Below are 14,256 nucleotides of genomic sequence, written 5' to 3'. Positions count from 1 at the left end.
TATCCAACTACATCCATCAAGATGAGGTTGGTAATTTTGTCATATGACCTAGTTTGGCAGTTTCCAACAGTTGTCATGAGCCAATAGTCTATAGCAAGTTGGCAAAATTTTCCAAACAATAAAAAGAACAACGGTAAATGTCAATCAATATCCACATCCCCACGCTGAATAAATGAATGACCTAATGACCTAAGTTAGACAGCAAACCATGCTTCAGTCAGCGCAGTGTTCATAAAGTACTAAAATTTCTTCCCTACGAACTGAGAAGGTTAAGAACAAAAAGCAGTGAATGCTATTTAAAGAATGTGACATCCATGAAAGAAGAAAAACTCAATCATCTAAATAAAGTACGAACTATGAAGGTAAAGTCATCCTTGATGATCCAATATCAGACTGAGGCTGAGCTGATCCAGTCCCTACCGCTACTCCAGCTGCATTTGCTCCTACAGAAGACTGCCCCGTTTCAGCACCTTGTAAACCCCCTAGGCCTAGCAAAGCCGCTAGCGGTCCATAGTTTCCTATCATACCAGGATTTAAATTATTCAACCCAAAATTCCCACCTATCCCAGCCATGGCAGCAACAGCCAAGCCTGGTTGATTCAAAGCAGCTGCGAGCATTGGATTCCCAACCAACCCATTGCCAGGATTCTGCTGCATGAACATCCCTCCAGCATTCAAACCAGAACCCAAATAGCCTGGATTTATGCCTAAACCATGATTACCACCACCCTGATTCTGCTGTTGATTACTGCCCTTGCTACCACCATTCTTACTATTATTATTATTGTTAAAACCTTCAACAAACTTCTTGCAATTCAATTGCGACCCCTCAAACAACTTAGCAGGCTGCTCCAAAGCTTTGTTCAACCCATCAACTGACTTGTACACGAAAATCGCATACCCTCTTGGCTTGTTCGTAGAAGGATCCAACCCCAACGGCCCATCCTCAATCTCCCCAAACTTCCCAAAAAAAGCCCGAAGCCTCTCCACACTAACATTCGGGCCAACGTTAGCCACAAAGAGCTTCCTCTTACTAACCTCGGCAGCCTGTCCTGCCGGGGCAGAACCGGCAGCAGGACCGAGAACCGCGAGCTGGCAACTGACAGTCCGGTTGCCAATTTTCTTCTGAGGATTATTCAGCGCACTTTTGGCGGCAGCCCGAGTTTTGAAGAGGAGAAAAGCGTAACCCTTTGCCCGGCCCGTAACCTTATCAGTTATTAGCTTGAGCTCCTCAACTTCTCCGAAAGGTTCGAAGACTTGGAGGAGCTGGTCCTCGGTGGCATCCCAGGCGAGGCCGTGGATGAAGATTTTGCAGTGGGTGGGGTCGGACTCGGCTTTCTCGACGATCCGAGAGAGAATAGACGGGTCCTTTAGGGCCTCTTCTTTTAAAAACCCTAAAATCTGATCCTTGGACAAGGGTTCCAAAAGTTCCCTTAATTTCTCCTTTTTTGATGATTCGTCGTCGTTATTTTGAACCTCTTCTTCTTCATCGGAGATTTTTACAACTTTCTGCTTTTTTGACGAATCATTGCCATTATTTTGAACCTCTTCTCCTTCTTCTTCTTCGGATGAAGACGACGATTCGGAGCCGGACGAGGAGGAATCTTCATCTCCATCTCCATCTCCATCTGGAGATGAAGATTCCTCTTCTGAGGAGGACGATGAAGAGGTATCTTCTGAGGAAGAGTTTTCGTCGTCCGCTTTTCGCTTTCCCGCCATTGAAGGAGAATAGGGTTTTACTGACTGTGACTGGTTGCTGTGCCCGCGATTCTTAAACCCCTTGCAAGCAGTCGTAATATGACTTGGAATTCCCATCGCCCAAACTGGAATACGACTTGGAATAGTTAAAATCCAATTTTATTTTATTTATTTATTTTTTTTTAGCTTAACGGCACATCTATCCTAGCCTAACCTACTATTACTCCTAAGGGGAGGGAAAACCTACTCTATGGGGTGGCCCAACTGAGCCGGGGGGAACCTGATGGGGACTGAACCACCATCAGACCAGACGGGTGCACTACACACTCATAGTGATTTAGAACAAACCTCATATTTAGGGACATTGATGGGAGGCAAAGTTTGAACCCTTGACCTCCCACCCCACAATTAATGTGGTGACCAACTCCACTAAAGGAAGTTGGTTAGTTCAAATCCAATTAGAAAAACAAAAAGATGTCTAAAAAAATCTCAAAATAAAAAAGATTTACAAATAATTTCTTTATTCGGATACTAGATTTTGTATTACAATTACGTCTTGTTGGAGTCAAAGGGGCTGGAGTGGAGTATTATTATTGACCCATTTTTCTCTGTGTTTTTTTTTTTTGTTTTAATCTTCCGGCAGTATAAACTTCAATAAAGCAAAAAGAACGATGTTTTCTTATAATTATGTATGTCTGTCTCGTTGTATCGTACTTTTTAATCAATTTTTAACAAATCGTATCTCATAAATTGTACTTCTTAATCACTTTTTGTAGGAAAATTTTGAATTGAAGAAAAGGAAAAAAGATAAAGGGTTTTTCTCTCGAGTTCATTAGGCAAAAGAATAAGAGAGAGAGAGAACATTGGTAGTTTTAAGAGGATGTGGTTAAGTTTCTCCAATGATAGGAAACGTTTTCCGGCTGGAGAATTTTCTTCTAATCAGCTCTGCTTCCTGCAATCCAAGATTCAAGAGAGAGCAAAATAAATCAGTAACTACCCGATACTTTTCCAGTCATCCAAACGGTATCTTTAGGATTGCATTGGCGGAAACAGAAATGAGCAAACCTTGATCAATTAAGAGCTTGCTGATCATATAAATTATATAGTACAGTTCACAAATGAAATGAACCAAGAAAAGAAGAAAATCTTATCTGGTAATATCAAATCGAGAATAAGTAATAGTAGTACCAAACAACAAAACAGTAAGTAAAATTACTTGCCAAAAGGAAAGTACTAACTGCCATCTTCCCCATGAAGTGAAAAACCTCAAACGGCAACTTACATCTCCAGCTTCATTATAAAAATACTCCACATGGCGGAGCAAAAAATCAAAATCCAGTTGCTTGCACCTGCAGCACATCCCTGTTGCCATGGATGCAGATGTAGATGCACCCAGTCACCAAAAAGAATTCGAGGAAAGAATCCTCTTAGACAACAGCATACTGGATCCACCAGCAAATACAAGGTAGAGATTAAGCCAAAACTGGTACAAAGACAACTCACAGATCAAAGCTATATTACTTAGCAAACACATAGGACTCGCACTTATTCTGTGGCTCAGTGCACTCCCAAGGTCAAAGCCACGATACGAATGATTCACCAAGTAGCAGCTCAGGTTATAGCTACTGGCTGGCACATTTCAAGCCTCCAGCATACCAAGCAGAAGTCGTAACTCAATAACTGAAAAAGACATTGAGGGGAAGCTCCCAATCATCACAGTAATTAACATGCAATTTCATTGTCTTCACTTAGAAAAAGTATCAGTAAGCATTCATGAGGGGTGAAATGCATGCAAAAACCCCTGTAAGTAATAACCTATATTCAATTCTCCTTAAGCCTTTCTATAATGTTGAGTCTCTTATCGCAAAAAGAAAGTTCAATGACAAGAAATTAAAGTTCAAATTCCAGCAGAAGTTGAGCAACAGGTGCTATGCAGAGCAAAGTTTCTCAAGGGCCAAATTTTCATCACCACCAACAGCTTCCAGAATACTCCTCACTAAATCTTCAGGAAAGCCCATCTCGATAAGCCTTTTCACCTGCAAATAATCAAAGCATTAGCCAAGAGTTAATTAGTTCCCATAACGTGAGAGATGTCAAGGTGCAATCAGCACTGCTGGTTCACTGGACAACTCTGGTACCCTTCTTGTCAAACCTCTAATTCATGGTATGGGGCTATGAAAATAGTAAATTGCGAAGTTGGAAAAACCAAAAAAAGCAAGCAAAATGGGGTAGAAACAAAATCCACACCTTCTCCTCAACACCTGTTGCTTTGGCAAAAGCTTCTGTCCAGTAGCGAGCTGTGCTGATAAAGGTATTTTGGTCTTTGATATACTGAAAATTTCAATAAAATGGCAAATGAGTTGGTCAAAAAAAGCAAAAAACAAGTGACCAAAGAAGAAGTGATTAAACAGCAAAGATGCAGGTCTCATTGAAAAAGCAAAGCTTATTAATTGGTAATCTATCAGTGTTCTGTCCAGAACCTTGCCAATTTAGTATAGATCATCTAGAAGATAGACTAGCAGTACCACCTGTTTTGCAACAACAGCATCTTGTGGATCATCTGGTGCAGGAGCAGAGAGTAATGCTTGTAGAGAGAGAAGTGCTGTCTTAATAGTGAGCGCAGGGCTCCATTGATCTTTCAGGATGTCCAAGCATATTGCTCCACTCTGACTGCTTATGTTAGGGTGCCTTCAGTAAGTATTCAATAGACAAGTCATTAGCACAAAAATTTTCGGAAGCATATTGCTTAACATAATGGCAGTGGAAAACTACAGATAATTGCACTTTCCTTAAAACATATATATCAGCCAAAAAACTCAATAGCACAACCAATTCAACTTAAAAACAAGAAAAATAAGTAGCGAACCTCTCTTATGGCGACTAATACTGCAGTTTATTTTTTTTTCTTGATATTTTCCGACATCTAAAGGAATACAAATGCATGCAGAGGCCAGCTCTTATGATCCAGAACTGACAACTAACTGGAGTACAGATCCAATTACATAAAGGTTGTCATTCACTTTCCTAAAAGAAAAGTCATGAAGATATCGACAAAGCATAACGTGAAAAGCGATGCACCATGTAGTAAACTAATTCTGGTTGGGGAACCATAAAGACTAAAAAATGCCAATATTCACATAATGGCAATAAACGTCAGTTGTTAACAAGCAAAGCTTAAACTTAAACTAAGCTCTGCATAATATATTTACTGCCAGAACTAAAGCAACAAATTTAAGTACTAAAAAAATGATTACAGACTTCAATCGAATAGTATGTTGACTTTTTCTTGGGGATGGCATAGTATCTCTATCAGTAAGAGAAAAATGACACTGCAAATAAAGAAAACTATTTTCGTACAAAGACGATTGAACCTTAATTACATCATTGTATTTATCATGATTACGCATACGAAGTACGGTCAGCCCCCTCTAAGACTGAAAAACACTTGATCCCATTATTGTAACAGGTTTTCACTATGGAGTTCTGGTTAGTTGTCCTTGTAGATATCCAAACTACTATTGTAAAAGATTAAGCTTGTAAAGATTAATTTATTGATTCCAGACAGCATATATCTACATCTATCTCTATATAAATACAGATATCCATATACATATCGACACATGCATATGTTTACATGTATGTCTAAACTATGACGTAAATGTATTTGTAGCATACAAACAGATATCAATTTCCATATCAAGACAAACATACATCTACATGTATGTCTACACTATAACCTATACATCCATTTCCCTATTGACACATACATAAATCCACATATATGTATACGAAATACAGTGTGTATGATACTACACGCGCATGTGAGCAAATGGTCAAGCTTTGTGAGGTTTTAGCCTACGTGTATTAGAGAGAGAGAGAGGGAGAGAGAGAGGATGCAAATGCGTGCATGCATGTCTAGAGGCAAAAAGAAACTAACATATCATATATCATTTTCTCGACACAAAAATGGTATAACATGATTCACATGCTATATCTGTGTTGAGTATTTTTTATCTCCAACAGGCAATTCCAACACGAAGTGAAATTAATGCAGTTATTGGTAGATACCTTAACATCATTAGCACTTTGGCCCCATCTGGTGTAAAACGTTTCACGATAAATGGTATTTTCTATGCATATCATGCGATGAACACATTCTTTCCTATAAATCTTATAGCATTTGGATGGAAACTGGAATTTTTTATTCATTATATATCTGCTTGTACACACATAAAAATATCCATTTACTGTATTGATCACATACAACCACATATACGTATGTTGACACCAAATGTGTGATAGTACATGCACATGTGAGGGTTGAGTGTGTCTGTTATGGAGTTAGAAATAGAGGACCTGAATGTGCGTGTAGAAGCAAAAAGAAACAAACATATCGTATATGATTTCCACATACAGATGGTTTAACATACAAATGACATGCTTCAGCTGTATTAGGTCACAGTTTAGCACCATTAAGTAATCATTTTTATCCCAGCAGGCATTTCTAATGCAAATTAAGCGTGTTTAATCCATCCATTGGTAGATTCGTTAACTAAGAAGCCCTTTGGCTCCGTTAGGTGAGAATGTTTAAAATTATAAGAAAATTATTTTCTAAGAAAATTATAGCCTGCCAACCTTGTGGCTTTTAAATGACAACTGGAATTTATATTTTTCATCTCTAGAATTAAAGGAATGAGGTCTCACTAAAAAATATCTCAACAATGGACCATAAAGGTGTAAGTTTATTGAAAGCATATAACACGTAAGCCTAAAACCAAAGTATATAGGTTAATAGTCATCAATTGTCGGAGGAGATAAACTCTGGAGATAGAGCAACCAGATATGAGTTTAAAAACTTAAAGCCATAGAAGCAGCATAATGGGCTAGATAAAAGTTTTGAACTATCGACAAAATAAGTTGTCGTTTAAAATGCACAAAATAATTTTGAAGGAAACAAGAATCAAGAAAAAGCTTTCCATCATGTGGACACTAAGTATCCTAAAACAGTTTTGTTTACCAAAAAGCCGATCAACTTCACAAGCTAATGGAGTTATCCATCAGCCCCCTCAATACATGCTTTTCCATGGCATGCAACTATGTAGGAACAGTATGTGGAACGTAACCGAAGCATAAACATGAGCTTGTCATGCCATGAATGTATTGAAAACCACCAAAAACAAAAGAACAAAGACAGATAAACTATTCAAACATGGAAAGTCAAATTACAACTGTGCATCAAGTCTTTCTTCTACAAGCTACAAAAATTGAGTGAATCACACATGCGGTTCTATCTTCAATTTGCTGGGATTGTACCTTTTCCAACAGTTGATGAAAAGAATGCAAAAGCGAGTCCTATATACATGGATTAAGTACAACATAGAAATGAAAAAACATTTCGAAAATGTTGAAGAGACTGCTAATAAACCGTAGAAGCTTTCCTCATACCAAACTTTGGTGGCAAATCTCATTTTGGGAGGCTCAAAAGGGTATCCATCTGCAATGAAACAAGAAGGCCACAGTGAACATAGAATCCATCAGCAATTTTAAAAAACACCTTTTTCCATTTCAACCTCAAAAAATGAGATATTACATCCTGTCCAGAAACAAATGTCTGAGCAATGAGATATAACAGATATAGTCAGAATTCCACTTTGTTTTCCTTCATAATCCCCTCAATTCCAAAGATAACCGATAGCATGAGTAGTTTTCTTCTCTGTTTTTCCCTTCTGTTGTTTATTTCTTAACCCTGTAATCAGTTCTTTTTTTTTTTTGACAAGTAACCCTGTAATCAGTTCTTAAATGTAGCTATTAGCACATATTTCATTTAAAAGGGAAAACAATTATAAACGGCCTCCAATTACTACTCAAACATCTAGATTACAATCATTTCTATTCACTCTGTAACCTTCTTAACTAGCCCAATAAATACATAAAACAGCTCTTTTCATCCAAGAAAATCAATATTCAAACAGTTATTTGCACAAATATTCAATCCCGAAAAAACAAAATTCACTCTAACAGGAGACATCACACAAGACATTGGCATGTCGCAAATTCCAAACCACAGCTTTCCGTCACTCTTCGGACAAGATTAAGGCGACCACTTTCAACTTTCAACTTTTAATATAGCTAATTTGTGTTTATCCCCAAAAGCAATTACAACATTCGTTTCCTGTCACCACTAAAGCATGCCTTTACCAAATTCAGAACAAAACTTAAAAACAAAGAATAATAAAAGGAAAAAAAAAAAAACCCATATGGCACCCTTTACCAAAAACTGAAAAAACCCACAATCAAAATCAAGCAAAAATTCAGAAAAAAAAAAAAATCACCTCCATCCTCTTTTTAAAAAATTAATAAATACCCAACGCACATTCATCTATAAACATCTGCACGAAATCAGAGAGGTTCTGCAAGGTATAAAAGGTACCAGGAAGGGTGATGTCGATGTTGAAAGTGCCACCTTCATAAGGAGTACCAAGAGGCCCAGGAATGGTACCAATCAAGTGAATGAGAGAGTCGGCTTTAGGAGCCACGCGTATTCCTGAAACCTCAACGTCTTTGTTGCATTCTTGAAGCTCTTTCTGCACTCTAGCCAAGTCCACCATCTTCAACGATCAAAACACCCCCTCCACCGCTTCCTTTTGATTCTCTGTCAGTCGGTTTAACTTTCCTTCAAAATTCCTTTTGATCAAACTTAATCAGTAACCAATAATCCTATAAAATTGAAGAAATGGGTAGGCAAAGAATTGCTGCGTTTCGTCACCTACACTCTCCCTTTCTCTCCAAGTGTGTGTGTGTGTGTGCGCGCTTTTGCTTTACCTTTTTGTTTCTTGAGAGAGAGGGAGGGAGAGAGAGTGTGTGCGTGAGTAGGGAAGCGGTTGGACTTTTGGTGTGTCAGAGACAATTAGTAGTATAACAAAACAAAGCAGACAAAAAATACCTTGAGCTGGCTTTGGGAAATATCCCAAAAATTAATTTTGAGTTTTTTTTTCTTTGGTAGGATAAAAATGTTTCCAGTACTTTTAGGCTAAAAATTGTTTAATGAAGAAACTATTACAAAACACCAAAAAAAAAAAAAAATCTTTTTGCCTTTTGTTTTGTTTCTGTCTTTCTTTCCCACCCTTTTTTTTTTATTTGAATGGTAGATTGCCGAATAGGGTGTCACTTTGAATCTTATGCTTGTTTGGCTAGCATTGGAAATCACTCGTACGGTTATGAATTGGGAGAAGCATTTCTTGATTTCTTTTTGATAAGATATGGGTAGGGATGGCAAGGGTGCCCCGCGGGGGCTAATGGGGAGGGCGTTTGGGGCGCGGGAGTGTTCCCTGTCCCGCCACTCGCTTTAAAAAAATAAATATATAATATATATGTATATAATTATATATATAATTTATAATTTAATTAATTACAAACTTATGATAATGGTATTATTAGTTATATGTATTATATAATGTCTATTAGTATATATAATATAATTGATATTATTAATTATACTAATAATTATATACGTATATTAATATAAATTATTAATTAATTATACTAAATTTACTAATACATTTATACTAAATCCCTAATTACACTTAATACAATAACATTTTTTTCATAAAAAAAGCACAAGTACAATAATGAATTAGTGATTGTATTTGCATTAAAAGTGAAAACTTGACTACTTTAGTTATATTTATTTCATCATGTTGGATTGTATTCAAATAATTTTTATTTGATTGTTTTTATAAGTTTCAATTGTAAAATTACAATGAATAATAATTTGATGATGTGTTGATATTTTAGTACTTGATTATTTGCTAAAATTTAACCATAATAAAATTATATAACAAATTTTTATTAACCCCCGCGGGAGAAGCGGGACGAGGCAGGAGGAGTTCGTAGGCAGCGAGGCGGGGGATGCGGAAGGGGTCCCCCGCCCCGTTGCCATCCCTAGATATGGGAAATGTTATTCACTAATTTGCATGTTTATTTTTGTTAATCACATTTTCACTATCATTTTAATTATATAATTTTTATTTATTAGATTATATGATAAAATAAATGATGAAAATATAAATAACAAAAAATAAAATGTAAATAATAAAAAATAGAGTGTAAATAACATTTCTCTAGAATATTAATAATCATGTTAAGATATTGGCATTTCTTCTTCTTTTTCCCGTAAATCTATCTTTTAGGCATATGTAAATTGGCAAGCAATGAGGACGGAGAGTAACAACTAACAATTATTACCATAGGCTGATTTTGCAAAGGCTCGGAACAATTTATTGTCACATCACTGTCAATTAAATCCGTACGATGATTCAAAATATTCTTGGTTCAACTTGCATCTGAAATGATGAACAATAATATTTTATACTTGGGCTAGCAATAACTCATAATATGTGTAAACCTATAAAGTAGAAAGAAAATTCTTTTATAGTTTACAAGAAGTAGAGTGGAGAAAAGATTCTTTACTTGACCAGAAATGATGCAGATAAACTGATCAAAGTCACAAAACGCGTACACGGTGTACTGTCTTTTGGAATAAAAAAGCAGCAGTAACTAGAGCTTTGTTCTAACTCCTAAAAGTTGTTTTTAATGCTTCCATTTACAGCTCCGAAAACCAGTTTGGATTGCATTTTATGTCATTTTCCCTGGATTGGATTGCATTTTCCGTCATTTTTCATGAAAAAATTACTATAGCGATTTGATGGATGTGAAGGAAAAAAATAATAAAAAAATATGATCACGAAAAACGACGCAATTTTTTGGCAGAAAATAGCAATCCAAACACAATCAAATTACAAGACCAGAGAAAGTGCAGAGAACAACAACTCATCTGATAGTAATTTATAGTCTAATTGATATAAAGCTCAGCTGGAAAGTCTCTAACTTATAAAAAGAAAAAAAAAAGAATCATAGCCAAGAGGAATGCTGAATTTTGTAGCAAGATTATCAATGGTTCCATCAGTAACAAATATTGTGGCAACACTATCAATGGTTACATCAGTAACAAATACAAAAGGCAAAAATCAATTACGCTGCATAGACCAGCTCTCAACATCCTGTATGGAGTAGTGATCTCATGACTATGACGGGCCAAAATGCAGAGACTGAGGATCATCTCAACTCTTTAACACATCTGAGGAGGAGGATATCAGAAATCTACCTAAATGATACGCACATAACACCAAAAGACCAGAACCGCCTTGTTGCAGACATCACTATTTGAGCATGGGATATTGCACAACCCAAATCAACAGGCACCAAAAAGAAATGAGAATCTGAAAATTAAGGAAAAATTTGTCAATAATTCCCAAGTAAATTGGTCTACAAGGACAGCAGACTAGAAGGAGCATAACATTCTATCTTAAACTGAAAGACGATATATTCCAACAAGATATTTAAGCAGTGAGTGATATTCAAAAAGAAAACAAACTAGCAGCAGTAGATAACCTCACTGCATTATCAAATTTTGGATTTTTCATTTAAAGAGAAAGTGTTAAATAGCCATGCTTCTCACATTATCCACCCCCGAAAAACCCACCTGGGAAGCCATTTGCTTATTTAGTTCACAGCTTAGGATAAAAAAGAAAGACCTCATACTGTCTTTAGAGGATTAGTCTACAATTTCAAGCTTGCATTGGGAGCTCTTATGTCTAACTTTCTTATCCGGCTAAGAGAAGGATCACAAGCCCTAGTCCCAAATTAAACAGCACATTCCGCACCACTATGCAGCATGCTTCTTCAACAAAAGAAATTCTCTCTCCTACAGATCTTACTCCAAGCAAATCAGGTGCCAACTTATAGTACGAAGGCAGCTAAGGCAATAATAGTTCAGTTTAGGTCAGGGCATTAAGTTATAAAATCCATTGGGGAGCATGATACCAAGGCCAGAGGTAAATAGTTCATTCCCCATGTATATGAAATGTAAATTCATACCCTTCAACTAGCAAAAAATTAGACAAATAATCACCAATAAAAGTTTATCATGGACAAATATATACACTAGAACTTTTGAAGAACGCGGCTACCTTCTCAACTATCAATCATATCCCAAAGTGCCATTATTTTTTCATCTACTAATTTTGCATTACCAGCTGGTGAATGATGCTGCAATGACTAGTATGTAACAGCAATCCTGCAATGCTGTTAGTTATCAACTTTCCACTGGTTTTTTAACTAACTAGTTTTTGGCTTGTGTATACTTATTTAATGTTTGTTGGTGCAATGCTGGAGGAAGTTAATTGTATTTAACGTCACGGGAGAAATAAGGGGAAGGGTATCTATGGAATCACACGCTGTGAGGAAATTACACCAAAAGAAATGCTAATGCCTCATATGTAGTATAGATGTTCAGGATTGACTCATTTGTCAAAGATCTTTCGAGCCAGAAGCAACTTGGACTCTACAAGGCCAAAAATGCAGCAGCATAATTTAGAATCATTTCCCGGCTATGTCAAGTCACAGAACGTCAGAACCCCAGCTAAAATTCATTTTTCATTTTGCATTTTTATCAAATGGTAGATCATAACAAATAAGGGTTTGGTGTTAAGATGTCAGCAATTACAAACTCAAATATGGCATTGTACAGAAAAACTAATTATCCTATCACTAAAGCTACCAGTACACTCATAGAACTTTCTTACAAACTAATAATTATTCTAACGTAAAACAAACTGATAATTGCTTCACATGAGAACCAGACGAACAGCAACTGAAATTTTACAATATAACAATTGTGTTATAAAGTTCCTTGTTCCAACCAAGACTCTTCACAAAATGAGAAGCCTTATTAAAGAGCAATCTACGACAACATTTGCATAAATATATCTAAATTACAAAGCGAAAATTCAATCCTTTCCTAAAACATATTATTTTCGCCAAAACAAATTACCCCAAAAACACAAATACCATTTCCAGAAAAAAGTTTTACTTCCCCTAACCTTAATCTTTCGTAATGTACTCGTCCTTGCGCCCCTCGAACCCAGGCCTCATGAGCTTCTTCTCCCTTTTAGCAATCTTCCTCATCTTTTTATCCCTAATCCTCCCTTCAATGTTCTCCTTCCTCTTCTGCTGCTTCCCCTCCTTAGCCTTCTCCTGGCCCTCAATCCTCTCCTTCCACTTCTCTGCATTTTTTTCCTTCCTCTTCTTCTCCTTCTTCATACTCTCCCTCAACAACCTTGGATCGTCATGCACCTTCACTCCCATTGCCCTATTCTCAGCTGCCCTCCACCATTCCCTCTCTGCTACCCTGGGATTCTCTTTCTTGACCTCCTCCAACCGCTTAGCTCTATCCCACTCCTTCACCTTCGACATTTTCCTCTTCTTCTTCCTCTTCTTCCCTTCCATCTCATCGTCCCCTATCTTCACTTTCCCATACTCTATTATCTCTTCACTGTCATTTTCCACCACTTCAACACCCTTCCCACTGCTCCCTTCACCATCCCTCTTTCTCTTCTTTTCTCCTCTATGATTATCTCTATCCTTATCATCCTCCCTCCCCTTCCTAGCACTCCTATTCCCCTCGCCTCGATTCCCGCGTAACAACTCAATCTTTTTCCTCAATTTCTCACGCAATTCTTCGTAAGTAACCTGCTTTTCTTGACCCTTTTCACCATCATTACCATCCCCACCATTCTTCTCCTCTAAATCAATAGCCCTCGGGACGTCTTGCGGGGGTATTTCAGCAACCTCACCGCCATGGGCACTGGTGTCCAGGGATTGTTTGAGAAGGTCGAGGGTGGAGGAATGGGAGATTTTGTCCGGGTCGAGGCGGTTGCGGCGGGCAAGTTTGAGGTTTTGCTTGGATTGGCGTTTGAGGGAAGCTTTGGCAGCTTTGGAGAGGCCGTGGAAGTAGGGCTTGGGGTTGTCAGAAACGTCGTCATCAGGTGGGAGGTAGAATCTTGCTGGGATGAGTTCGATTAGCCTGTCGAAGAAGTCGCTGTGAGATTGAATTAGGGCTTTGAGATCGGCCGTAGAACGTGTAGGAATAAGAGCTGCGGCCGACGAGTCGGTCGTCTTCTGCTTCTTCTTCTTCATTCTATTTGTCTGAGAGCGAGCGAGAGGGCCGGGAGGAAGTGTGTGAGTGTGTGTTAGGGTTTGTGTTTTTTGTTTAAAATGGAGAGGGAAGGAGGCCGAGGGGGAAAGGCGCTAACGCGGCCTAAGGTTAATTTTGCGCCCTTCCCATCACTCCTTTTCTAAATAAAAATAAATTTAAAAAGAAAAAACTTAATATAGATGGGACATGAAGTATAAATCCATTTTTGTAAACAAAATTCTACCTACTTTATTTGATCAATCTTCCAGATAACCTCTCTGTTAGTAATTCTTTTTATCTTGGAATTTCTCTTTTCATTCTCCACAAGCCTGTTGTTAAGCTAAGAAGACAAATTGCACCTAAGAGAATGTTCAGGTCTGTCGGTTGGATTATTATTTTTAGAAGTTTTTGTCGAAAAAAATGTTGTAATAATTTGATACATATAAGGTAAAAAGATAATTGAAAAATGTGTTCACGGAAAACGTAAAAATTTTTCTGCATGAAACCGCAATCCAAACCCTGAT

General features: G+C 37.4%; 3 protein-coding genes across 3 annotated transcripts; all 3 read right to left on the bottom strand.

Annotated features, from left to right (window-relative positions):
• Positions 1–237: 237 nt before the first annotated feature.
• On the bottom strand, positions 238–1,760 carry LOC113768549 (UBP1-associated protein 2A-like). Its single transcript, XM_027312952.1, has one exon. The coding sequence runs from the start codon at positions 1,717–1,719 to the stop codon at positions 355–357; it is 1,365 nt and encodes a 454-aa protein (XP_027168753.1). The 5' UTR covers positions 1,720–1,760; the 3' UTR covers positions 238–354.
• A 1,619-nt stretch (positions 1,761–3,379) lies between these two features.
• On the bottom strand, positions 3,380–8,577 carry LOC113767546 (ubiquitin-conjugating enzyme E2 27). Its single transcript, XM_027311677.1, has 5 exons — positions 8,129–8,577; positions 7,144–7,192; positions 4,227–4,386; positions 3,946–4,029; positions 3,380–3,734 (listed from the first exon to the last, which is right to left on the bottom strand). Exons 1-5 carry the CDS (start codon positions 8,304–8,306, stop codon positions 3,627–3,629), a joined length of 579 nt encoding a protein of 192 aa, XP_027167478.1. The 5' UTR covers positions 8,307–8,577; the 3' UTR covers positions 3,380–3,626.
• A 1,955-nt stretch (positions 8,578–10,532) lies between these two features.
• On the bottom strand, positions 10,533–13,839 carry LOC113767545 (ribosomal RNA-processing protein 14-C-like). Its single transcript, XM_027311676.1, has 2 exons — positions 12,639–13,839; positions 10,533–10,976 (listed from the first exon to the last, which is right to left on the bottom strand). The coding sequence occupies exon 1, from the start codon at positions 13,732–13,734 to the stop codon at positions 12,640–12,642; it is 1,095 nt and encodes a 364-aa protein (XP_027167477.1). The 5' UTR covers positions 13,735–13,839; the 3' UTR covers positions 10,533–10,976; position 12,639.
• Between the last annotated feature and the right edge of the window lie 417 nt (positions 13,840–14,256).

This window comes from Coffea eugenioides, chromosome 4 (assembly GCF_003713205.1).
Source record: "Coffea eugenioides isolate CCC68of chromosome 4, Ceug_1.0, whole genome shotgun sequence".
In the NCBI taxonomy this organism is placed as follows: Eukaryota; Viridiplantae; Streptophyta; class Magnoliopsida; order Gentianales; family Rubiaceae; genus Coffea; species Coffea eugenioides.
This window is presented reverse-complemented; position numbering and strand designations above follow the sequence as displayed.

Excerpts from the sequence above, each read along its gene's own strand:
- LOC113767546 (XM_027311677.1), bottom strand. The coding sequence starts at position 8,306 with ATGGTGGACTTGGCTAGAGTGCAGAAAGAGCTTCAAGAATGCAACAAA. Across the intron at positions 4,387-7,143 it reads AGATTTGCCACCAAAGTTTG|GCACCCTAACATAAGCAGTC; the intron begins GTATGAGGAAAG and ends TACTTACTGAAG. Across the intron at positions 3,735-3,945 it reads CAACAGGTGTTGAGGAGAAG|GTGAAAAGGCTTATCGAGAT; the intron begins GTGTGGATTTTG and ends GATTATTTGCAG.
- LOC113768549 (XM_027312952.1), bottom strand. The coding sequence starts at position 1,719 with ATGGCGGGAAAGCGAAAAGCGGACGACGAAAACTCTTCCTCAGAAGAT.
- LOC113767545 (XM_027311676.1), bottom strand. The coding sequence starts at position 13,734 with ATGAAGAAGAAGAAGCAGAAGACGACCGACTCGTCGGCCGCAGCTCTT.